Source organism: Jaculus jaculus, chromosome 4, assembly GCF_020740685.1.
Source record: "Jaculus jaculus isolate mJacJac1 chromosome 4, mJacJac1.mat.Y.cur, whole genome shotgun sequence".
Lineage (NCBI taxonomy): Eukaryota > Metazoa > Chordata > Mammalia > Rodentia > Dipodidae > Jaculus > Jaculus jaculus.
Window position 1 is genome coordinate 169747463 of NC_059105.1, and position 25357 is coordinate 169772819.

Sequence of the window (25357 nt, forward strand, 5' to 3'; positions counted from 1 at the left end):
ATTATTGTGAACATTACAGTTCTGTTTAGGAGAAAGATTAGGGAAAGTTAACTAGCAGTCTCACAAACATTAGAATTCTATGTTTGTAATGTTCTCTTTGTACTACCCCTTTTCCACCTCCTCTTTCTGTTGGATTCATCAAATTCTTCTCTCTGTGTATTTATGAATTTTGATGACTATAAATATCAGCTCATTTGGGTTCCAGTTAGCAATAACGCCTACTGAAATGGCAACTGAGTGTATTATAACCATTACAAAGAATTCACAGAATCTCTTTCAACCAACTGAGCACATTTTTATTTCTGTTTATGAAAAAATTAAATACACTATTAAGAAGCAGAATTAATGTTCACATAAAACTAGAGGCATAGTTAAGCTCAGAAACATTAGATCTGAGAATGTTCATATTATACATTACATTTTAAAAATGGCAGTTCCAAAAGGTAAATCATCACATAAATATTAAGTCTTTTACCAATCTGCAACCTTAATCTCAAAGCTTGAAAAGATCGCCCCCAAGTGATATAACTATCACCATAACCAGTATATTTTAAAAATTAGCTACTTTTTTCTCAAAGCTCTATTTCCACAACTACCTTTATCAAATTAACTGCAATAAGTGAATCTAAGTATAAGTGGGTAAAATAGATAAAGTTTGCTAATGAAAAAGGTTAGTATCTCTAACACTAATACACATACATCAGCATGAAATGCACTTATTTCAGAGGAGAAGCTGTGCATCTTAAACTGTGGGATGATTATATCTCAAGTTCTGCATTAGGAAGATCTCAGATGACACAGATAAACATGTACAGTTTTCTAATGAGTAGATTTTTACTACAATGTTGGAGAAAGGAGTATTAAAAAAAAGTTGATCAGGGAAAACATATACATACAATGCAAACATACCATTATGTCATGCATACATGTACTTTCATAAATACAAAAATAATTTGAGTATGGTAGCCATACATCTGTAATCCTAGCACTGGGAGGGCTGAGGTAGAATTGTGGGCTGGAGGGATGGCTTAGCAGTGAAGGCACTTGCCTGCAAAGCCGAAGAACCCAGGTTCGATTCCCCAGGACCCACATTAGCCAGATGCACAAGGGGGCGCACATATGAAGTTCGTTTGCAGTGGCTTGAGGCACTAGCACGCCCATGCTCTCTCTCCCCCTCTTTCTCTGTCACTCTCAAATAAATAAATAAAAAATTTTTAAAGTTCCTAACAGTTGGGCGTGGTGTTACGTCTTTAATCCCAGCATTTGGGAGGCAAAGGTAGGAAGATGACCAAGAGTTCAAGGCCACCCAGAGACAACATAGTGAATTCCAGGAGGTCAGTATGGGCCAGAGTGAGACTGTACCTCGAAAAACCAAAAAAAAAAAAAAAAAAAAAAAAAAAAAAGTGCCTAACAATTGTATATGAAGATGTCTCATGATTTCAACTGCTTCAAGAAAAGTCACCAGAGACAGGTGATCACTATCAAAATAAAAATAAAAGTTTTAGATGCATTACACTAAGATTTCCCTAAACAGATTTGTAATTGCTAACAATGCCACTTAAAAAAAAGTACAATATAAGTTTTAAAATAGACCTTTAAAAATGGGCCTGAGCCAGGCGTGGTAATTCACCCCATTAATTCCAGCACTTGGCTAAGGTCAGAGAATCTAGGATAGCTGTGAGTTCAAAGCCAGTCAGGGCTAGAGAGTGAATCTGAGGTCAGCTTGAGCTAGAGTGAGACCCTGCTTCAAAAAATAGTAACAGGGATGGAGAGATGGCTTAGCGGTTAAGCACTTGCCTGTGAAGCCTAAGGACCCAGGTTCGAGGCTCGATTCCCCAGGACCCACATTAGCCACATGAACGAGGGGGCGCAGGCATCTGGAGTTCATTTGCAGTGGTTGGAGGCCCTGGTGTGTCCATTCTCTCTCTCTCTCTCTCTCTTTCTCTCTCTGTCACTCTCAAAAATAAACAAAAAATAAATAAGTAAATAAATAATAATAATAAAATTAAATAAAATAAAAATTGAAAAACTAGCCAGGCGTGGTGGTGTTGGGAGGCAGAGGTAGGAGGTTCACAGTGAGTTCAAGGCCACCCTGAGAATACATAGTGAATTCCAGGTCAGCCTGAGCTAGAGTGAAACCCTAAGGGGGAGGGGGGTGGAAGGGCCAGGCCAGCCTGAAATGCTAGCAGTGGTCAAGTGTGGGCACAAAGATCGTGAGCTTGAGGCAGGCCTCCACTACTTAACGAGGCCTTGTCTCAAACACACCCTGAATAATTAATCCACCGGCGTTACTTAATATACTAGACTGTGCACTTCTCTCCTGAGAGAACGCAAGGACTTGAGGTACACCTAATGACAAAAGTGACATCTTGTTGGCTGGGAGCAGGTCTATCTCATGTTTTATAATTACTTCGGTGTTACCAACACAAAAGTCAACATGATTATTTAAACCTTAAAACCATTTTGGAAACAAAAATGTGTTGAGAATAAAAACACAACAAAGGCACGGCTTCAAATCCTCTGACTTTCGAATTTCTTTTGGAAGACACAGGAGGCTGGAAAAGAAAAACTCTATTAAACGAGCCTAGTGGGAAGAAAGGCAAAGGCACGAGAGGACTAGGCGGTCAGCGAGCCCCGGTCCCGGGCAGCCGTCGCCACCCGCCCGGGCACCGGGAGGCCAAGCAGCGAGCCCCGGAGCCGGCGCGGGCGCTGAAACCCGGGGCAGCTGCGGGGAAGGCGTGGCCCAGGGGCGACAGGCCAACCGGGACGAAAACACCCGCGAGCGCCCCGGGACCGGAGGAAACACGGAAGGGGCGTTGGAGGAACCGCTGACAGCCCCGCGGCGCCGCGGCCTCCCGGCCCGGGCCCTCGAGGAGCCGTCCCCGTGAGCGCCGCCCGCCCGCCCCGCCTGGCCGGGGGGACGGCATGCCCAGCCCTCCTCCCAGCCTCTCTCACCCGAGGAAGACCGCCGTCGTCCCAGCCTCGGGTCCATCCTCGCCGCCGCCACCCGCGGTGGCCGGCGCTGTCACCTCGGCTCCCCTCGGGCTCGGGATCGGGGGAGGGCAGGGCGGGGGAGGGGAGCGGGCCTGGAGTACGCGCTGCGCCTGCGCACGAGCGGCCGCCGCGGCCGGAAGTTCCGCCCCTGCGCCTCCGCGCGGTACACTTCCGGGTCGGCTGGTCCCGGGCGCTGGCCCTTTGAGTGCCCGTGCGAAGGCAAATGTTTTTGCAGCGTGGCTAAGGGAGAGCGAGGCTTGGGGCGGGGCCTTAGCCTGGTCTTCAGAGAAATACCTTGAAGATTAAGGCGGCAAATTAAACAGGGAAACAGTAAAAATGCCTACAATTTGAGCTGGATGGCCAGAGAAGTAGGAAAATTGCACCGATATTTCTTTGCACAAGGAGCGTCCTCGTACATAGGAAAACGATTTTAAGATGCCAACATCAAATGGCGCAGGGACTTGTTTTTGTTTTGAAAGGACCAGAGAAACTCCATTTTAGAAAAATGACTCCATCTCACAGAATTTGGCGCCAGGCCTGGACCCAAAAGTTTGGGTTTAGTGGGAGGAGTGAGTTTGACACACTGTAGTTCAGACTAGCCTTGAACTCAGCCCTCCGAATGTAGGGAACAGAGGAGTGAGAAGTGTTACTCTTTGGAGTGGAAATAAACCAATTAGGTCAGCAAATCTACTTTATAAAGAGAATCCCTTTGAAATTGAAATTTTGAGCCTGGAGACATGGTTCAGCAGGCCTGATTCTATTCCCCAGTACTGAGGTAAAGCCAGCTACACAAAGTCGTGCATGCATCTTCAGCTCGTTTGCAGTGGCAAAAAGCCCTGCCCCACCCCATATTCCCTCTCCTCTCTCCTTGCAAAATATTAATTTTTTTTAATTCTCAGGAGGTTCTGTTGCATACTGAAATTTGGAACACCCAACATCTACTAATACCTAATTTTTTCTTTCTATTTCTAGTAATATATATTATTATTGTCATATATTACTAGGAGTTGTATATATGTATATATATGTATGCATGTATGTATGTATGTATGTATGTATGTATGTATGTATGTATGGAGAAAGAAAGAAAATTTTCCTCAAGTGGATTAAATAAAGCTTCCTCCCGTTGCTGTTGCTTATTTGTTGAGCTAGTACCCCATTATGTGTCCTAGGCTGGCGGCAAACTCCCATGTTTGCCACCATATTTCTTTGTCTTTTTTTTTTTTTTTTTTGGTTTTTCGAGGTAGGGTCTCACTCTAGCCCAGGCTGACCTGGAATTCACTACTGAGTCTCACGGTGGCCTCGAACTCATGGTGATCCTCCTACCTCTGCTTCCCAAGAGCTGGGATTAAAGGCATATGCCACCACGGCCAGCCTTTTTCTTTTATTTATTTGAGAGAGAGAGAAAAAGAAAGAGAGAGAATGGGCATGCCAGGGCCTTCAGCTGCTGCAAATGAACTCCAGATGCGTGTGCCCCTTGTGCACATGTGCAACATTGCACACTTGAGTCACTGCATCTGGCTTACATGGGACTTGGAGATTGTAACATGAACTCTTAGGCTTTGCAGGCAAGCGCCTTAACCACGAAGCCATCTCTCCAGGCCCCCCCTTTTATTTTCCTTTTACTTATTTGAGAGAGTTCTTTGTCTTATGTATGCATATGATAGAAGTAAAACACCTGGCTCATTTGTAAATGAGTTAAAATATTTGCTAACTAGGAGTTCCAGTAGTTCTGACATAATACAATTGAAGAAAAGATAATGTTTGGGTCTGTTAAATGTTCTATCAGTTATTGCCATTAAACAATTTGGGGATGGAGATATGGCTCAGGAGTTACAGGTGCTTACCTACAAAGCCAAATATCCCAAGTTTGATTCACCAGTACCCATGTAAAGCCAGATGCACCAAGATGGCACATGCATCTGAAGTTCATGTGCAATGGCAAAATGCCCTAGTGTGCCTGTTCTCTCTCCTTCCCCTTCTGTGCACTATCTCTGATGACAAATAAAATAAAAGTAATTTGATGCACCACTAACAGATGCCTGATCTTTTTATAAATTGAGAACAGGACTGGGGAGATCAGAAATAATAAACACACACATACATATTTGCCATCAGTTCTCTTTTAAATTTTTTAAGGCTTTGCAGACAAGTGCCTTAATGACTAAGGCATCTCTGCAGCCCTCAGTGTTTTCTGTTGTCGTTTTGTTTTATTTTGTTTTTGTTTTTTCAAGGTAGGATCTTGCTGTAGCCCAGGCTGACCTGGAATTCACTATGTAATCTCAGGGTGACCTCAAATTCTCACTCTGTAGTCCCTAGCTGACCTCAAACTCACAGCGATCCTCCTATCTCTGCCTCCAAGTGATAGGATTAAAGGCATGCACCGCCACACACTGGTATCAGTACATTTTAAAATCAGTAGCTATTTCTTTCACTTCAATGTTTTGTTGTGTGCCCTGTGTATACATGTTTGAATTGTGTGGGCACAGCTTGTGCTTGTGCATGTGGAGGCAGATATTGATTGCTGGTGTCTTCTCCAATAACTGTCTACTTTTTTGAGGTGCCTCTGAACCTGGAGAGTGCTGATTTGACTAAACTAGTTAGCCAACAAGCTCCAAAGATCCTCCAGTGCTGGAATTATACTGAGTGTATATGTCCAGCTTTTCCATGGGTGCTAGGGTTACAACTTGAATCCTCAAGTTTGCATAGCCAGTAAGTCACCTCTTCAAACCCTGTTTGTCCTTGGGATACTGATAAGATCTTTCTGTTTAACTAAAGGTTGAATTAAGTCAGAAGCAAGAGGTATGCAGAGTTAAACAATCCTAGTCAAGGTGTAGCCTCTCTACCATTGTTTCAGGACAGGTACCATTGCCTCTGATCTGTTCCAGGGTATAATCCCTCCTTCATAGATCATAGTTCTCATCTTGGAGGTGATCTGCCTACAGGTTTTTTTTGTAGTAACTTTAGTGAGAAAAGAAGCCTCTTTTCTTTTGAAAACTTTCTGTGCATCTTTCATGTATATGGTTAGCAAGGTTTTTTTTTTGTCACAAGGGATCATTATGTATTGTTTTATTTTTATTTTTTATTAATTAGTTTTGTATTCAGCAAATACAGTCAGTTTGGTAACATTATTAGGCTCATCCATGACCTACCCCCTCCCCATGGCCCCTCCTTGTATATGGCCCCTCCTTGAATATGGGTCATGCATTGTGGAGTTAGCCCACAGTTATGGGTAAGATAAATGTCTCTGCATATCATGACTCAACACGTGGCTCTGACATTCTTTCCGCCCTCTCTTCCACAAAATTTCCCTGAGCCATGTTGGGTTCATTTTTGGTGTGCTTCAGTAATGGGCTGTTGGGGGCTTCTGGGGCTCTGGCACTCTGATTTGGTAGGAGTTGATTTTTTTCTGTGTTGGTCTCCTTACCCATTGTGCTGGTATCTAGTTCATCAGGAAAACAGCACCCTTGCTTGTTTTGCCAATTTTTCTTAGTTTCAGCCAAGGCCCTTTTGAGGTATGACGGGGTGGCTCTCTCCTTAGGATCTACATCTATCTGAAAAAAAGAAGCAGATTCTCCAATGGAGAGTAAGTTAGCACCAGGACAAATGAGATAACCCTTACTTTTTTTATAGAGACTTTAATAGGTGTAGGCCCTCTTATAGCCCATGATTGATGGTAGCTTGATAGTGGAGAGCAGGCTTATGTTTGGATATGGTTCTGACTTGTTTCCCAGCTCCAGCTATGGGTCCCATACCACTGAGGGGACCAGTTAGCCAAATCAAGAGCAGTCGGTTCCCCACCATGGCTGTGTGCCACTATTGCATTTGTGTGGGCATCACAACAGGTTATTTGCTGCCAAGTAGGTTAGACCATGAGTTGCTTGGACAGATATTGGTCATTTTTCCCCAGTCGCCCATGTAGCACATTCTGGCAGTCGACATGTTGCCTGTCTGGGGACTGACTCTCTTCCAACTTCCAGCCATGCCATTCCATTTTACATGTCAACCACATAAGATGTCTTCAGCAGTAGGGTCTTACCACTAACCTTTGGTGGGTCATCAAGTACTCTGACAGAAATCTGTCTGTCTTTTAGGAAACCTTGTAGGTATCTCTGATCAAAAGCTCATTGTGGATGATGGCCACATGCTGGTACTGGGAGTTACAGGTCAGTGCCCACTAAGAGAAGGAGGAAAAAGATAACTAATATACAAGAGTTAGAGAGAAGAGAGAGAGAAAAAGAGAGAGAGAGAGGGAGAGGGAGGGAGGGAAGATGTAGAAGATTAAGGTTAGTCTTCATCATACCCTCTCTGGTATCTTGTGGTTCAGGTATGAGATCCACTCTAGTCTGGGCTGACCTGGAATTCACTGTGTATTCTCAGGGTGGCCTCAAACTAATGGTGATCCTCCTACCTCTGCCTCCTGAGTACTGGGATTAATGGCATATGCCACCACACCTGGCTTTGGTTTCAGGATTTTTAAAGTATTCTATATTTTAATATGCCCTTGGCAAAATCTCATAAAATTCCAATAATATTTAAGCACCCACTAGGCACCAAACACTATTCTAAGACTTACAGATACTTTAGTGAGTAAAACAAAGCCCAATCCCAGCTCTATTGGAAGACATCCTCATGGAGAGAAAGCAGTACACATACGTCAGGTCGTAATTAGTGCTAAAACAAAAAAGGCAGGGAGAAAGAGAAGGGGTTGCCCTTTCAGGTAGAATGCCCAGAGAAAATTACTCTGATCAGGTCACACGTAGGCAGAAACTTACAGGAAATAAAGCTCTGTGGTGCCTCAGAAAGCAGTGTTTCAGGCTGCGGAGACCCTAAAGATTAATGCCTTAAACAGGACCTCGGTTCACAAATTAACAGCGAAGAAACTATGCATGGCTAGAGAGAAGCAAAAGAGTGGTGGAGACCAACAACTGAGAAAGAGCTAAAAACCAGAGCATGTGACTAGATAAGCAAGCAAATGCCCAACAAGAGAGCTGGGTCATATGGGACCTAGTAGATTTAGGTAAGAACTTGGGGCCTTGTGATAAGGATGTATTCTGAGGTGAAAGGGAGGAAGGACATTGAGAATTCCAAGGAGCCCATGTCTGAAGCTATTAAATCCTAGAGGCCTCAGGTGAGATACAGTAGCTGCGGGGGGTTGGGGGGGAGAGCAGAGGAGGGTCTAGACTGGGGCGTTTAAGTTCTATACCTGGCTCTAACAGAACAGCAGCATACTGGGGTAATTTCTCTTGTGGCCAGGTCTTATTAAGAACAGAATTGGAGGGAATTACCATGGGATTTATTTTATAATCATGGAAAATGCTAATAAAAAATTTAAAAAAATAAAAAAAAAATTTAAAAAAAGAACAGAATTGGCCAGCATGGTGGCACACGCCTTTAATCCCAGCATTTGGGAGACAGAGGTAAGTGGATCGCCATGAGTTCGAGGCCACCTTGAGATTACATAGTGAGTTCCAAGTCAGCCTGGATTAGAGTGAAACCCTACCTCAAAAAACCAAATAAATAAATAAATAAATAAAAGAACAGAATTGAGGCCGAGCATGGTGGCACACGCCTTTAATCCCAGCACTCCGGAGGTAGAGGTAGAAGGATTGCCATGAGTTCAAGGCCACTCTGAGACTACAGAGTGAATTCCAGGTCAGCCGGAGGTAGAGTGACACCCTACCTCAAAAAAAAAAAAAAAAAAAAAAAAGAGGAGGGGGGAGTGAATTGGAGCTGGGCATCAGGCATGGTGGTGTACGACTTTAATCTCAGCACTTGGAAGGTTAAAGTAGGAGGGGCACTGTGAGTTTGAGGCCACCCTGTGAATTCTGCTACAGCAAGACCCTACCTCAGGGGGAAAAAAAATCAACAACAAAAAAAAACCATAATTATCTGGGTGTTTCACAATTGTTTCTTGATTTCATACCCTACCAAATACAATAAGAATGTGGTAGAGCTCCAGGGAGTAAAAGTCACAAAGGGGGAGCAAAACCATCCCCTGGGAACTTTTATCCCTCAGACTGTGCACACTGAGTGCCCAGAAATTTGTCCCAGTTCAGGTTTCTCTTTCCTTCCACTGGTTTCCCGGTGGGTTTCAACTGCAAGTTTCTGATTGTGTAAGCTGTGACTCTTTGTCCCCTCTCTTGAGACAGGCATTTACTCTACTGCACAGACTGGCCTTGAGCTCATATGATCATGAATACTGAGGCTGCAGCTTAAGCTGTGATCTCGGAATTCATTTGTCAATCTCTATGTTTGCAGGCAGTGGCTTGCTCCATGACTGCACTTCTTTTTTTTTCCAAAATAAAAATAGCTTTATTTTTATTTTTATTTTTATTTTTTACTATTTCCTGATAATAAAAAGGACAAGCTTGTTATAAAACTTTCAGGTATGAAAAAAGTCAAGATCACACAAATATCATAACTCAGACATGATTAATATTTGGGAAAGAGCTCTCTTTGAAACATATATATCACTTAGAATTTAGGGTGTATAGATGAGTTCACATTAAGCATACAATTCTGTTGTCTGCTTTTTCACTCAATAATTCAGGTGCTAATTTCCAAAGCAATAAACATAGGTCTAAATAATTTTAATGATAATTACATACAATTTAATTATGTGTGTTACAATTTAATTTGTTTTCTACTGGAGTTATTTAGGTTATTTCCAATGCCTTAATTTCATACCCATCATGAAATACATCTTTGGGCTCATGTTTACACACTTTGGTGATTTTTATTCATTAAGCTAAATTCCCAAATGGCTGGGGAAAAAAAAAGTGTATCTCTGAACTTTTTTTTTTACCAAAGTTCTTCTTAGAAAGGTTATGCCATTTTTATTCCTCTCAGCAGTGAACAAGAGCTCCTCTTTGCACATATTCTTTTTAATTGCTTTAATATTTGCAAACCTTCTGGTGAAATTTGGAATAAATTTGGAATGCTCATAGTCATTACAGGATAATCCAGAGGAACACCCTGTCTCTGCTGCTCTGCTCCTGTATGAATGGCCTGGGCTTCCAAAAAGGTATCCAAACTGATCACAGTGGCCCTTAAGTCCTGAGATGGCTCAGCCTGTGTTGGGGACCAACTTTCTTCACAAGAAGAACTGGGCATGTTGCAAACATCCTCATTTCTGTGACCCCCTGCCTTCCTGCCCAAACTTAGAAATGTAACCTCAGACTGGCTGCACTTAAAAGGCATTCTCTGAATCATGCTGTCTTTCCTCAAGTCTTTCTCATGAGGCAGAGAGCGATGACTCTGGTTTTCATCATCTTCTACTGAAATACTTAGAATGTTGTTGAGGAATAAAGAAGAAGGACTTCAGTGATGTGGGAGGATCTTCTGCAAAGTACAAGCTAGGCTGCGTGCTTTCAAGAGCATTCAGGACTTCATCCATTGAAAGTCTTAGCTTTGCCCAAGTTGACACACACTGGCCTGCCAGAGAAAAGAGCTTAGTAGAGAAGTTCTGAGGACAGGGATGTACTTTCTTGTCTAGAAATGAAAGACATGAATTAAGTAAGGCCTCTCTTCTCCATCAATTCCAAAATGAGGTCCCGCAGCTGAACATGTTTGAGGTCACCTAACACCACCTTACAACCTGTCAGAACCTCCATGATTACAATTCCAAAGCTGTAGACATCTATATTAATGTAGAGTTTTCCATGTCTGATATATTCTTCAGGCATGTACCACAGATATTTCCTGCTGGTGCCAGTTATACTTATGGTAGAACTCTGATGTTCTTGGTGGGGTCAGAAGTGTGCCATGGCAAAATCAGTTAGCTTGGGTTGAAACTGATCATCCAAAAGAATGTTTGCACTGGATACATTGCCACAGATGACTGAACATGGTTGAGTATTATACAAGTACTGAATGGCTTTGGATATTCCTATTAATGTACTGATTCAGATGTTCCAGGAGATTGGAGCTGTGTTATCTGCACATTGTAATTTGTCAAGAAGTGTTCCATCTGTCATATATGGATAAACCAGACAGAATTTCTCAGTCTCAGCAAAATAAGCAGCCAACTCTAGAATATGTGGATGCTATACAGTAGCAAAACTTCAAGCTCTGATAAAAACCTCTTCCACTGTTTCTAAAGCTGAATTTTTTTCTCCTGTTTAAATAATTTAATAGCATATGTTTGGTTTTGAATATCTACTCTGTATACCTGAAAGATCTCCCCTCGTCCAAGTAGGAAGTCTCTGTGGAAGTTTTTGTTTCCTTCTATGATACTTTGAAAGCTAATGGAAGATTTAAGTGGTATTCCTTTATCATCATGTTCAGGAACAAGAACATTACCCACCGTGATACCAGTTGTTTCCCTTCAGATATTTACAAATTAGTATTTCCTGAACCCTCAACTTGGATGGCATGTTTGGAAATCCATGCCCCTGACGACTCTGAGCTGAAGGACTCAAGCCTGCACCTTAAAAATGAGAAATATGGGCTGGAGAGATGGCTTAGTGGTTAAGCGCTTGCCTGTGAAGCCTAAGGACCCTGATTCGAGGTTTGATTCCCCAGATCCCATGTTAGGCAGATGCACAAGGGGGAGCATGCATCTGGAGTTCATTTGCAGTGGCTGGAGGCCCTGGCGCGCCCATTCTCATTCTCTCTCTCTCTCTCTCTCTCTCTCTCTCTCTCTCTCCCTCTCCCTCTTTCACTCTCTCTCTCTGTCCCTTTCAAATAAATAAATTTTAAAAAATGAGAAATATCAGCTGGGTGCGGTAGCACACACACTTAATCCCAGCACTCAGGAGGCAGAGGAAGGAGAATTTCCTTGAGTTCGAGGCCACCCTGAGACTACACAGTGAATTCCAGGTCAATCTGAGCTACAGTGAGACCCTACCAGAAAAAAATCAAGAGACAGAGAGATGGCTCAATGGATGAAGCACTTGCCACACAAGCATAAGGACCCTACTGCACTTCTTATAATGGGTCTAGGAAGAGTTTTTTTCAAATTTTGTTTGTTTTGGGTTTTTGAAACAGGGTCTAATTATCTAGCCTTGGCTAGCCTAGAACATGCTATATAGGAGGCAGATACAGAGAGAATAGGCATGCCAGGGCCTCTAGCCACTGCAAATGAACTCCAGATGCATTCACCACTTTGTGCATCTGGCTTACTTGGGTACTGGGGAAAAAAGCCTGGGTCCTTAGGCTTCACAGACAAGTGCCTTAACTGCTAAGCCATCTCTCCAACCCAAGACATTGTTTTTATATTACTGTGTGTGGGTTTTTTGTTGTTTATTTTGTTTTGTTTTTTGGAAGATACTTGTACCTGTGTGGTGGTCTGAATGTGAAATGCCCTCTTTAGCTTCATGTGTGTTGAATAGTGGTCCTAACTGGTGTCAATTTGGGAAAGTTGTGGAGATTTTCGGAGGTGAAGCCTTGCTAAAGAAGACGTATCTGGGGCTGGAGAGATGGCTTAGCGGTTAAGCGCTTGCCTGTGAAGCCTGAGGACCCTGGTTCAATTCCATTCTCCAGGACCCACGTTAGCCAGATGCACAAGGGGGCGCACGTATCTGGAGTTCAGTTTGCAGTGGCTGGAGGCCCTGGCACACCCATTCTCTCTATATATCTGCCTCTTTCTCTCTCTCTCTGTCGCTCTCAAATAAGTAAAAATAAACAAAAAAAATGCATATCTGTAGTGGAAAATAAGCTGAAAACTAAACTGATTCACTAACTCACTGTAAGAGTTAACTGCTGAGGAGCTAAACTTATCTCTGTTAGCAGATGAAAAATCCCAAAGAGAGAACTGTCTATGGGGGACTCAGAGGGACAACAAGAGGGAAGGACAGTTTTGAGTCAAACAGAGCTCCTGGTTAGGGTGACCCAACTACATGATTCATATGCAGGTTGATTTATATGTATGTTTTGAAAAATATTTTGAATCACATAGACAGCACAAGGTAACTGTCACTTCTTGCTCCTGTAAACCAGCTGCCTGCTTGCTCACTCACCCCTCCGCTCAGCTATGAACACTTAAAATGGAAGTATGGTCTCAGCTTAACACTGAAGTTACTTTGGGGAGCTATCCTAACTTCAGTTCTCAGGAAATAAACTCTACCTTCACTCGTGCTGGTGTTGCAGAGATCTCTTCCAAGAAGTTCCACAACATAACTTTGAGGACAGACCTTGAGTTTAAAGTGGAGTTATAATAAGACTTGTGTTGTTCTTGACTGGCTCCTGAGTTTCCAGGTTCTCTTTTTTCTTCTTCATTCTCTCTCGGTTGCTCTAGCCCAGGCTGAACTGGAATTGACTAAGTAGTCTCAGGGTGGCCTCAAACTCATGGCAATCCTCTTACCTTTGTCTCCTGAGTGCAGGGCTTAAAGACTTGCACCACCACGGCAGGCTTCTTTCCTTCTCTTAATCTAATAAAGTCTCTCTAAACCTTAAAAAAATAAAAATAAAAAGACTTATGTTAACTGAGGAGATTCAAAACTCATCAAAGTGCTGAGAAGAGACAGTGGAGAGAGTGTTCACACCCTCCAAGGCTTCCGGACTACTGGGAAAGAGGTGATAGAAAGAATGTAAGCACCAAAGGAAGGGGAGGGGTGCTTTGCAGTACTGTCTTTCAAACATAAAGTGGCCCTTGCAATCCTGACTTCACAGTGGCTGATGCTACCTACTTAACATATACTTAATAGGAGGGGAGAATTGATGACATCAAACAGATGACTAGAAAAAAGGATTATGTGGAGAGGAGGGGGAACAAGGGAAAAGGACAAAGAAGGATAGGAGGAGATTATAACTGTGGTATACTGAGTGTATGTCAATAATATTTGGGGGGAGGGGTGTTTGCGGTAGGGTCTCATTCTAGCTTAGGCTGGCCTTGAGCTCACAGTAATCGTCCTACCTCTACCTCCCAAGTGCTGGAGTTAAAGGTGTGCAATACCACACCCGGCAATAGAAAGTTTAAAGGCATGAAAATCAGACGGAGATTTAATGGGTGTTAATGGGAGGAAGGGGATGAGGGTAATTGGGGAGAATAAGATCAAAATGCATTATATACGTTATTGAAATGGAAAAAAAAACAAAAATAGTCGTTATTTTTTTAAAGACCGCTTGATGTTGTTGAATTTACGCTTATAAATACAGGAATCGGGGTGTGGAGCTAGTTAGTGGATTAAGCGTTTGCAGCTCGAGCTGGAGGACGGAGTTGTACGGTGGTGGGCCTTGAAAACCGAGCAGCCGATGGGACAGCGAGACGGAAGGTGAACGTGCGCGCCCACTTACACATACCAATAATAAAGAAATGCAGGAACCCAGCAGAGAGCGAGTTTCTACGACCCCGTTGCTGGAAACCATTGCCACCACACTCCAGAGGCCAATCCAGCCCATCCTACTATTGCTCAAGGCAGGAAGTCGGCCCGCCTCTCCTGACGTTAGTGAGCAGCTCCGGGGGCGGGACTTCCGGTAGCGGTGACGGAACTTCCGGCGCCGGCCCGCAGGCGCAGCGCGCTCTTCGGCGGGGATTGCTGGTGGCGCCGGCCATGCAGTCCTGGCGCGCGTCCTCTTGCCGGCGTGTTGCGGCGAGAAGACGGCTTTGTGAGCGGTGTGCGCTAAGCCCTCAAGTACAGGAAGCCTAGGGATGTGTAAGCTTCAAGTGAGTAATTCGCTGCCTGAAACGCGAGCGGTGTGTCGCCGCTGTTGCGTCTTGGATCTGTTTCTACCTGTAGCTTCCGAAGGCCGGGCTTGGACGCAGAGGCCTTGAGCCGGCGCTGGGGAGGCCAGGCCGCAGCGTCTCCAGGCCCAGGCCGCCTCGTGCAGAGCTTTAGGCTGGCCCTTGGCTAAAGAGAGACCCTGGGGACGTGGCTCAGCGCTAGGATGAGGCCTGGGTTCAATCCTCAGCGCTGGAAACAGCAATGTGAGAGAGAGATCCTGTCTCAAAAACTACAAAAGCTTTTAAAGTTTTCATGTTTATGACAATTCTAAAGGGCTTTTCTGCTTTCAGAGACAAAACTCAAAGGAGTTTCTGTAAGAAGTGTTTTGGCATACTGTGTCCTGGACCCCCCACGTTATTTCCGGGATCCTAAAGTCAAATGTTTTCTCTAAGAGACTCAACGGTTTTGAAAATGTTAGAATGAACAGTACAACAATATAGACACAGCCCTTGTCCAAATGAGATATAGCTCGTACTTACCATTTAGTGAGGCAAATCGACAACTTTCATAAGGTCATGTGTTTAGAAATAGGTGGAATACCTACCTTATCCAAAAGTATGGGGAGAGGTGGACGGGAAGATGGCTCAGGGGTTAAAGGCTCTTGCTTACAAAGCCTACCAGCCCAGTTCAGTTTCTCAGTATTCACATAAAACCAGACGTACTCAGTCGGCCCTAGTCCGCAGCTCGTTTGCAGTGGCTAGAGGCCCGGATGTGCCCATTTTCTCTTTCCCAAATAAAAAAATACAAAAAAGTGCTCCTCCAAGACACAAAATGGCCTGGATATCCATGACCGTGAACAGTGCCTGACACTACCTATACAAGACCATTAAAAGAGGAGGAAAAGATCATGACATCAAAACAAGAGAGAGACTGATTGAGATGGGGAGGGGATATGGTGGAGAATGGAGTTTCAAAGGGGAAAGGTATGAAGGAGGTACAGTAGAGAAGAGCTGTAAAAGTAAGCAAAAAGTCTGCAAGCGCATTTTACAAACTTGGACTTTAACCTAGCAGCGGTGGCTTAAAAATACACATTGGAAATGTTGTAAATCCATTGATACGGTATGCACTGACTCAAGTGTCTTAGAGATGGTGGCTAGGGGATGTAGTTAAGAAAAGGGAGTTGAAGAGAAGTGAATGGATTTAAAGAGTATATAGAAATTATTTAAAAGGTAGATTAAGTATGATGGATAAGACAGAACAGTTCTGCAATGACTTGTTTTCTAGTTCAAGCCACTGTTTGGGTAACAAATGCTAACCCTCCCTGAGATGGCACAGGAGAAGCAAGATGGCAAGGGAAAAGAGGGAGATTTCTGTTTGCTGCATTTAGGGTACCTCTCTGATGCTTGGTGGTTGAAATCAGAGAAGTACTTAGCTCTCACAAGGGGAAATTGATTCAAAAAGGGGATAAGTGTAAGAGCCAAAGGAAGGGTAGGACTGCTTACAATGCAACTGTCCAGACAGAAATTGGCCTCGATATCCAGGACCTTGCATTGCCTAGCCTTCACAAGACCCTCATTAATAGGAGGGAAAGATGACTTTAAAATAAAAGACTAATGGAGAAGGGGAGGCAATATGATGGAATGTAGATTTGTGAAAAAGTGGGGAGGGGGGATTATCATGGTTTAATGGCTTAGCAGTTAAGTGCTTGCCTGTGAAGCCTAAGGACCCTGGTTCGAGGCTCCATTTCCCAGGACCCATGTTAGCCAGGTGCACAAGGGGGCGCATGTGCGTCTGGAGTTCCTTTGCAGTGGCGGGAGGCACACCCATTCTCATTCTCTCTCTCGCCCTCCCTCTCCCCCTCCCCTGTTCCTCTTTCTCTATCTGTTGCTCTCAAATAAATAAATAATTAATTAAAAATAATAATCACAAAAAAGGGGGATAAAGACAGAACACAAAGTCACTTATCCCTTTGGGAGTGAGACATCTAGGCATCAGTGCACAGGGAGAGAGACTAGATTTATTAGTGTGCAGGATCATTCAATGAAGCCAGGGAAGAAATTTATCCTTTTAGAATTTTTCTGAAAATGGCATTTTCTGTAAGGTCTGAACTTAACTGTTGTTATTGTTGCTGTTGCTTTTTTTTTTTTTTAATTTATTTATTTGAGAGCGACAGAGAGAAAGACAGATAGAGGGAGAGGGAGAGAATGGGCGCGCCAGAGCTTCCAGCCTCTGCAAACGAACTCCAGACACGTGCGCCCCCTTGTGCATCTGGCTAACGTGGGACCTGGGGAACCGAGCCTCGAACCGGGGTCCTTAGGCTTCACAGGCAAGCGCTTAACCGCTAAACCATCTCTCCAGCCCTGCTGTTGCTTTTTAATCTGCAGATCTCTGTATATTTTTGTTTGGAAAACACAAGGGCACTGGTACAGTAGCTCATATATTTTTTTTACCAGTTGTTATATTATGGAACTTGCTGTCCTTGGTCTTCATGCATTGCTTTTGTAAAGGATATTAATCTGAAGGAGACTATAGCATCATGATCTCATTTGTTAGCCCAGTTCTGTTGATCTTCTTGGTTCACCACTACATACAAATTTTAAAATGGTGTTCTAAGCCAGGCATGCTGGTGCACGCCTTCAATCCTAACACCTGGGAGGCAGAGGTAGGAGGATCACCATGAGTTCAAGGCCACCCTGAGAATACATAGTGAATGCCAGGTCATCCAGGATTAGAGTAAGGCTACCTCAAAGAAGAAGAAGGGGGGGGGAAAGTGTTCAAGCCAGCCTTTTGACAAAAACTGCATTGAAACTTATGTGTAAAACTATGAACCTGGAGCAAGGTGTGGAGATGCATAGCTGTGCTGCAGTGGAAGTGTCGCTGAAGCCCATGAGTTTGAGGCCGGTCTGACTGACGTAAGACCCTGACTCACGAAATGAGACCCCAAGTCATATTTATCTTTTTCACTCATTAAATGATCACAAGCTCTAGGCCATAAGAATTTTGGAAAAATTAATGGTGCAGTGTATAATTTGGACAAATACTTGTCTTTGTGCCTCAGAAATTTAAAGTCTATTTTATGTTTGTGCAGTTAGAAAATTTTTAAAATCTAATTTAATTTCATTTATCTTTTACAGGGGTTTAATTAGATGTCTATTTTCTTCAAAATGGGTTTTAGTGTCACTTTCTTGAGACCTTTTACCAGGCTGTTGGCGCCATTTACTCTTACTAGGAAGAGAAGGAATTTGCATTCAGCGATTCTACAAAGATACATATCTCCCAAAATACCTGCTTTGTCCTATTCTAGTAAGACTAGTGCATCCCCTCCTGGAGAGCTAGAGTTGGATGGGTGGAAAACTACAATGAAATCCAGCATTGAAGGAGGAGGTGTTTTGACAGTCTCAAACAAGGATGAAGATAGTCTGGCTGCCACCAGAGAATTAATCGAGATGTGGAGACTGCTTGGCAAAGAAGTACCAGAACACATCACTGAAGAAGAGCTCAAAACTATTGTGGAATGTGCTTCTAAATCATCCAAAAAAAAATATTTAAAATATTTGTATACTAAGGAAAAACTGAAAAAAGCTAAGCAGGTAAAAAAGAAAGTGAAAGCAGAGGCAAGGGAAGAAGCAATGAGAGCCAGGTTGCTCGAAAGCCCTGAAGGAGATAAGCAGCAAGACTTTTTTTTCCTCCGACTGTGGGACAGACAAATGAGCACTGCCATGAACTGGAAGAATGCCCAGGCTATGCAGTTTGGACAACCTCTGGTTTTTGATATGGCTTATGATAAGTACATGAAACCCAAAGAACTAAACAATACTATTTCTCAACTTTTAGAATGTGAAGGATGGAACAGAAGAGATGTTGATCCTTTCCATATCTATTTCTGCAGTCTTAAAGTAGATGGTGTCTACCATACAGAACTGGCTAAACGTTATGGAGAAAAATGGGACAAATTGCTCTTAACAGCAACAGAAAAATCTCATGTAGATTTATTTCCAAAGAACAAGATTATATATTTAACTGCAGATTCTCCCAATGTTATGACTACTTTTAAGCATGATAAAATTTATGTGATTGGATCATTTGTTGATAAAGATTTGCAACCAGGCACATCTCTAGCAAAGGCAAAACGTCTAAATCTAGCAACAGAATGCCTTCCATTAGATAAATATTTACAGTGGTCTATTGGTAACAAAAATCTCACCTTAGACCAAATGATCCGAATCTTGCTGTGTCTGAAAAACACCGGAAGCTGGGAAGAAGCTCTGAAGTTTGTTCCCAGGAGAAAACATAGTGGTTATCTGGAGATTTCTCAGCATTCTCAAGAGTTTGTCAACAAGTTAAAGAAGATAAAGACTTCTAATTCATTTCGAAAGCACTATTCAAATGTACATACACAGGAAAGGTGACCTCAGAAAATTTAATAGCATAAAACAGATTGGAAGTACAGTTCTAATAATGTATTCTTGAGTTAAGTTCATTTTCTCTTAAAGGTAGTTTCTCCAGACTACGATAAGATAAGATAAGATAGATAGATAGATTTTTTTTAAGACAAGTTTGATAAACTTGAAGTAAGCCCATTAAAACAGTTATGCCATGCCATTGGTACTTGCTTTTTTTGCGGGGGGGGGGGGGTTGTCTCACTCTAGCCTAAGCTGACCTGGAATTCACTCTATATTCTCAGGCCTGGAACTCACCACGATCCACCTACCTCTGCCTCCGGAGTGCTTGGATTTATTATTTATTTGTTTGAGAGTGCCAGATAGAAAATGGGCACGCCAGGGCCTCTAGCTACTGCAAACAAACTCAGATGCAAGCATCATCTTGTGCATCTGGCTTACGTGAGTACTGGCGAATTGGACTTGGGTCCTTAGGCTTTGCAGGCAGGCAAGCACCTTAACTGCTAAACTGTCTCCAACCCTGATGTAGTTGTGTGTGTGGTTTTTTTGTTTGTTTTGTTCTGTTTTTCAAGGTAGGGTCTTGCTCAAGGCAAGGCTGACCTGGAATTCACTCTGTAGTCTTAGGTGACCTTGAATTCACTCACAGTGATCCTCCTGCCTCTGCCTCCCGTGCGCTGGGATTAAAGGCATGTGCCACCATGCCTGGCTTATTTTTTTTTTAATATGTACTTTATTTGAGAGAAAGATGCAAAGAGAGAATGCGCACACCAGGGCCTTCAACCACTGCAAATGAACTTCAGGTGTATGTGCCACCTTGTGCATATATAGGTACTGATGAAGCGAACGTAGGTCCTTGGGCCTCGCATGCAAGTGCCTTAAGCACTGTTGCAGTCAGGTTCACACTGCTGGTAGAAATCACCTTACCAAGAGCAGCTTATGGGAAAAAGAGGTTTATTTTGGCTTACAAGGTCGAGGGAATGCTCCACGATGGCAGGGAAAATGATGGTCTGAGCAGAGGGTGGTAGACAATTGCAACAGGAGAGTGTGCCAAATGCTGGCAAGGGGAAACTGGCTGTAACACCCATAAGCCCACCCCCAACAATACATTCCCTGCCGGTGTTAATTCCCAAATCTCCATCAGCTGGGAATCTAGTATCCAGACTACCAAAGTTTATGGGGCACCCCTGAGTTAGACCACCACAACCACTAAGCAATCTCTCCAGCCCTGTTTTTGGTTTGGTTTGGTTTGTTGTATAACCCCACGCCCCCCCCCCCCAACCCCCGCATAAGGTCTCACTCTTGCCCAGGCTGATCTGTAATCCCAGGCTGTGATTAAAGGCATGCACCACCATGCCAGGCTCCATTATTTATTTGTGTGGTTTTAGTGTTGATCTCTTTTTCTTTTTCAAGGTAGGGTCTCTCTCTAGCTCAGGCTGACCTGGAAATCACTTTGTATTCTCAGGGTGGGCTCAAATTTATGGCAGTCCTCCTGCCTCTGCCTCCCAAGTGCTGGGATTAAAGGCATGAACCACCACGCCCCACTGCTGATTATTTTAAAACAGGCTTGCATGTAGTCCAGGCTGGTCCTGAACTAGCTATGTAGCTGAGAATTATTTTGAACTCGATCCCTGCCTTCACCTCCCCAATACTGGGATTACAGACATGTGTCCCCATTCTAGGCCCTACTGCCTTTAAATATTCTTTCAGCCACATCAGAAGCTACCCTTAAAACATAATTTAGAGAGGCTCTAGCACTCAAGGTGCTTGTCTGCAAAGCCAAAGATGCCGGTTCGATTCCCCAGGATCCACATTAGCCAGATGCACAAGGGGCTTGCGCATCTGGAGTTTGTTTGCAGTGGCTGGAGGCCCTGCCACACCCATTCTGTCTCTCTGTCAAATAAATAAAATAATATGAGCTTTAAAAAAATTATAAAAGGTGAGAGCTGTAGGGCTTAGCGGTTAAGGTGCTTGCCTGCGAAGCCTAAGGACCCATGTTCTATCTCTCTCCAGATCCCAACATGCACAGAAGTGAGGTAAGGGCAAGGTCACACATTCTCACTAGGTGACATAAGCTTCTGGAATTCTATTTTAGTGGCTGATGCCAATTATCTTGCTCCCTCTTGCTTTATCTAAAAAGAAAGAAAGAAAAGGTGGTGGCTCATGCCTTTAATCCCAGCACTGGGGAAACGGATAGAAAACTATGAGTTTGAAGCCAGCTCGGACTAGAAACCCTGCCTCAAAAACAAAGGTTTCAGAGCCAGGTGTGTGGTGCATGCCTTTAATCCCAGCACTCGGCAGTCAGAGGTAGGAGGATCACCATGAGTTCAAGGCCACCCTGAGACTACATAGTAAATTCTAGGTCAGCCTGGACCAGAGTAAGACTCTACCTTGAAAAAAAAAAAGGTGTCAGCCTGGCATAGTGGCACACGCCCTTAATTCCAGTACTTGGGAGGCAGAGATAGAAAGATTGCCAGAGTCCAAGGCCATCCTAAGACTGCATGGTCAATTCCAGGTCATCCTGGGCTGGACTTGGGCCACCCCTCCCTCCCCCCCAAAAAAGTTTCTAAACTTTAAATGATAGTTCAACCATTTATACAGTGCTAGGCCTGACAAGAAAACTGAGGTAAGATATATTACTGAATGGGTTTTTGATTACACAAAAGGCTGTCATCCCTTGGCATGTTATGTGATCTTGCTTTACAGTGAAAAGAGTTTGGGGCTGGAGAGATGGCTTAGCAGTTAAGGTGCTTGCCTGCAAAGCCTAAGGATGCAGGTTCAGTTCCCCAGTACCCACATAAACCAGATGCACAAGGTTCTGCCTGCTTCTGGAGTTCATTTGCAGTGGCTTTTGGTCCTGGTGTGCCCATTTGCTCACTCTCTACCTGCCTCTCAAATAAGTAAATAAATGAGTTTGAGTAGATAAAACTAAAAACACACATTAATTTTGCTAATGTAAATGTAGCCAAGTATGTATGTAATGCATGCCCCATTATGGGAAGGAGATAACAGTTTTCACCTCAAAAAGGTTAAGAGGTTATTCTGGAGATTAATATGAGTAACCATAGCCCAGGATCACAGATTGAGGTTCCCTCAGAATCCATGTTCCAACATAACAGTGTCATTAAATTTATAGTAACAACAAAAAAAAAGTCATAAAACACTTAAAACATTCCATGGTTTACAGCAAAGTGGGGAAATGTCTGCTGTTGTCCTCGAATTGTATTGGAAGACGTTCTTAGCTTTTGGGTTTGTATATGCAGCTAGGGATCTGTTCATACATTCCAAAGGAATTACCTAATAGTCAAAGGAGGCTAAGTCACACATGTGGGCAATAAATGGCTAATGAAGGATAGGCAGCCCGTAGCAGTCAGGTTCACGTTGCTGGTAGAAATCACCCAACCAAGAGCAGCTTGTGGGAAAAAGGTTTATTTTGGCTCACAGGCTCGAGGGGAAGCTCCATGATGGCAGGGGGAAACAATGGCATAAGCAGAGGGTGGACATTACCCCCTGGTCAACATAAGCTGGATAATAGCAACAGGAGAGTGTGCCAAACATTTGCATGGGAAAACTAGCTATAACACCCATAAGCCCAGCCCCAACAATACACTGCCTCAAGGAGGCATTAATTTCCAATTGCCATCAGCTGGAGAAACTAGTGCCCAGAACACCTAAGTTTATGGGGGACACCTGAGTCAAACCACCACAGTCCAAGATAATTTGGCTACGGACCTTCAACATTAAGATGTTTTAAACCTCTGAATCACTGAAATAATTTCTTTTCCTGGTTTTTCGAGGTAGGGTCTCACTCTAGCCCAGGCTGACCTGGATGGAATTTACTGTAGTCTCAGGGTGGCCTCATGGCGATCCTCCTACCTGTGCCTTCCAAGTGCTGGGATTAAAGGCGTGTGCTACCACATCTAGCCCTGAATCACTGCAACCCTAACCAATCAGCCGTGTAGGTGCAGCGTCTTACTTTAAGAAATTTGTGTGGGGGTTGGGAAGAGCTAGCTTAGCAGTTAAGCTGCTTGCCTGCAAAGTCTGAAGACTCAGGTTCCGTTCCCCAGTACCCATGTAAGCCAGGTGCACAGGTTGGTGCATGCACCTGGAGTTATTTGTAGTGGAAGAATGCCCTGGTTCAACCACCTTCTATCTGCCTCTCAAGTAAACAAAAATTTTAAAAATATTTGTGAGTGCCCCAAGATTTCAAGGAATGGTAAACACTTTTACCAGTTTTGGGGGGGTTTTGTTTTTGCGAGGTAGGGTCTCACTGTAGCCCAGGCTGACTTGGAACTCACTCTGTAGTCTCAGGCTGGCCTCAAACTCATGGCGATCCTCTTGCCTCCCAACTGCTAGGATTAAAGACATGTGCCACCACACCCAGTCAGCTTTTTTTTTCTGACAACTTCTATAATTATAGACAATAAGCCATAATGATTCCCTCACCCACTTTCCCCTTCACACCAACCCACCTGCCATCATCTCCTCCCCCTATCAATTAGTTATCTTTTTAAAAAATTAATTTACGTTTTTGGTTTTTTCAAGGTAGGGTCTCACTCTAGTCTCAGGGTGGCCTCAAACTCACAGCAACACTTTACCTCTGCCTCCTAAATGCTGGGATTAAAGGCATGCACCACCTCACGCAGCTTTTTTTGTTTTATTTTAAAGTGCTGAATTTGTTTCTGTTCTCGTTATTTGAGAGCAAGGAGGCAGATAGAGAATGGACACACCAGGGCCTCTAGCCACTGCAAATAAACATGCACCACCTTGTGAGTACTGGGGAATCGAACCTGGGTCCTGAAGCTTTGCAGGCAAGCACCCAAGAAAGAATTGGCACGCCAGGGCATCCAGTCACTGCACAACCTTGTGCACATGTGCAACCTTGTACACTTGGGTCACCTGTGTGTCTGGCTCATGTGAGATCTGGGGAGTTCAACATGGGTCCTTAGGCTTCACAGGCAAGCACCTCAACCACTAAGCCATCTCTCCAGCCCAGTCTCATTCTAATACCATCTCTTCTGAAGGTCTTGTGTAGGTAGTGCCAAGCACTGCAAGTTGATGGGTATCCAAGCCATTTTGTTTCTGGAAGATTGCATTGTAAGCAGTCCTACCCATCCTTTGGCCCTACCCTTTACATGGAAGGTGTGATAGATAAGTCTTGGTGCTGAACCCTCAGCACGATGGTTGCACGAGTTTTTGTGTGTGGCTGAAGGTTAAGCCCAGCCTGCTGCAAATGCCTTTTAACTGTCAAGCCATCTCTCCACCCCTTTGGAGGAATTTTAGGTCACAAAGTATGTATATACAGTACTTAACATGGTTTTGGGCTTTGATGGGGATCAAGAGCTTCATGCACACGAGGCGACGCTGTGGTAAAATCTGTCTTCCAGCCATGTGGTTTGAAATAGTCACAGTTGTCACATAACCAATGTGTGCTGATGCTTTGGGGGTAGAGGATTAAGGGGTCCACTATCTTCTGCCTTGCTTGCCTGAGGCAGGGTCTGTGACCGAATCTGGGACCCCCTTGGTTTGGTTTGGTTTTGGATAGACTGGCTGACCAAGGAGTCCCAGCAATTGTTTCTCTCCCCCTCCCCCAGCGCTGGTTTTATAGGCATGCACTGCTTTACCTGGGTGCTGAGCAAGCACGGGAGGGGAAAGGGTACATTTTAAAGCTAACTGGAAAAGGGAGGGCTTATAGAAGATCGGACAAGATAAAACATCGAGGGGCCTGGGAAGGTGGGCAGATGGAGGACGCCCAATCTGGCTATGTCGTCTAGCAGTACTGATGGCCCCGCAGAATAGGGCGAGATCTTGTGTCCATCGAGGTACGCTCCTGACAGCACACCTGCTACGTCGACTTCGGGCCTCCACGCGCAGCCGCGCAAGCAGGAAAGGCCACCACACCAGGCCCTGACTCCTCTTCTGGTCAAGCCAGTCGGGACTGCCAACTGAAAGGACCGGCCGGCTGCCGGCGACCCCGCCCGGCCTTCGAGGGGGCATGGGCCGCGCGGGCATCTGCTTTCTCTCGGTACCGCGGTCTCGCTCTCGACAGCTCGTCTTCGCGGTCTGCAAGGATAATAGACACCGCGACTGAGGGTCGTGTAGGACGGGTTTCTTAACACGACAGCGCTCCGTAAAATCCCTCCCGGGTGCCCGAAACAGCCAGGTGCGCCCCGCAGGCGGTCCCAGGACGCTACGACCGAGACGCTCCGCCCCAGGCACCTCACGGAGAACGAAGGCACCCACCCTAACCAGCATCTACCACTCTGACGCGTCCCTCGCGAGCCACCGTAGCCTGCAGCCGACGCGGCCTCCGGTGACGTCACGTCCGCTCCCGAAGGGCCGCTCTAGGCCGCCCCCTCG

General features: G+C 44.3%; 3 protein-coding genes and 1 pseudogene across 4 annotated transcripts in view; 1 reads left to right on the top strand and 3 right to left on the bottom strand.

Annotated features, from left to right (window-relative positions):
* Positions 1-3057, bottom strand: part of Senp7 (SUMO specific peptidase 7) — a 179383-nt gene extending 176326 nt beyond the window's left edge. For both annotated transcript variants that reach the window (XM_045147156.1, XM_045147155.1), the window contains exon 1: positions 2956-3057. In XM_045147156.1, coding sequence (XP_045003091.1) covers positions 2956-2992 — 37 coding nt within the window. In that variant the 5' untranslated portion in view covers positions 2993-3057. The remainder of the gene's footprint in view (positions 1-2955) is intronic.
* Positions 3058-9531: 6474 nt separating this feature from the next.
* Positions 9532-14491, bottom strand: LOC101604230 (annotated as a pseudogene).
* Trmt10c (tRNA methyltransferase 10C, mitochondrial RNase P subunit) lies at positions 14463-19202 on the top strand. Its single transcript, XM_004670442.2, has 2 exons — positions 14463-14602; positions 17735-19202. Exon 2 carries the CDS (start codon positions 17747-17749, stop codon positions 19007-19009), a length of 1263 nt encoding a protein of 420 aa, XP_004670499.2. The 5' UTR covers positions 14463-14602; positions 17735-17746; the 3' UTR covers positions 19010-19202.
* A 4826-nt stretch (positions 19203-24028) lies between these two features.
* On the bottom strand, positions 24029-25284 carry LOC123460055. The gene is made up of 2 exons (XM_045147001.1): positions 25241-25284; positions 24029-25060 (listed from the first exon to the last, which is right to left on the bottom strand). The coding sequence occupies exons 1-2, from the start codon at positions 25250-25252 to the stop codon at positions 24464-24466; spliced, it is 609 nt and encodes a 202-aa protein (XP_045002936.1). The 5' UTR covers positions 25253-25284; the 3' UTR covers positions 24029-24463.
* Between the last annotated feature and the right edge of the window lie 73 nt (positions 25285-25357).

Excerpts from the sequence above, each read along its gene's own strand:
- Trmt10c (XM_004670442.2), top strand. The coding sequence starts at position 17,747 with ATGTCTATTTTCTTCAAAATGGGTTTTAGTGTCACTTTCTTGAGACCT.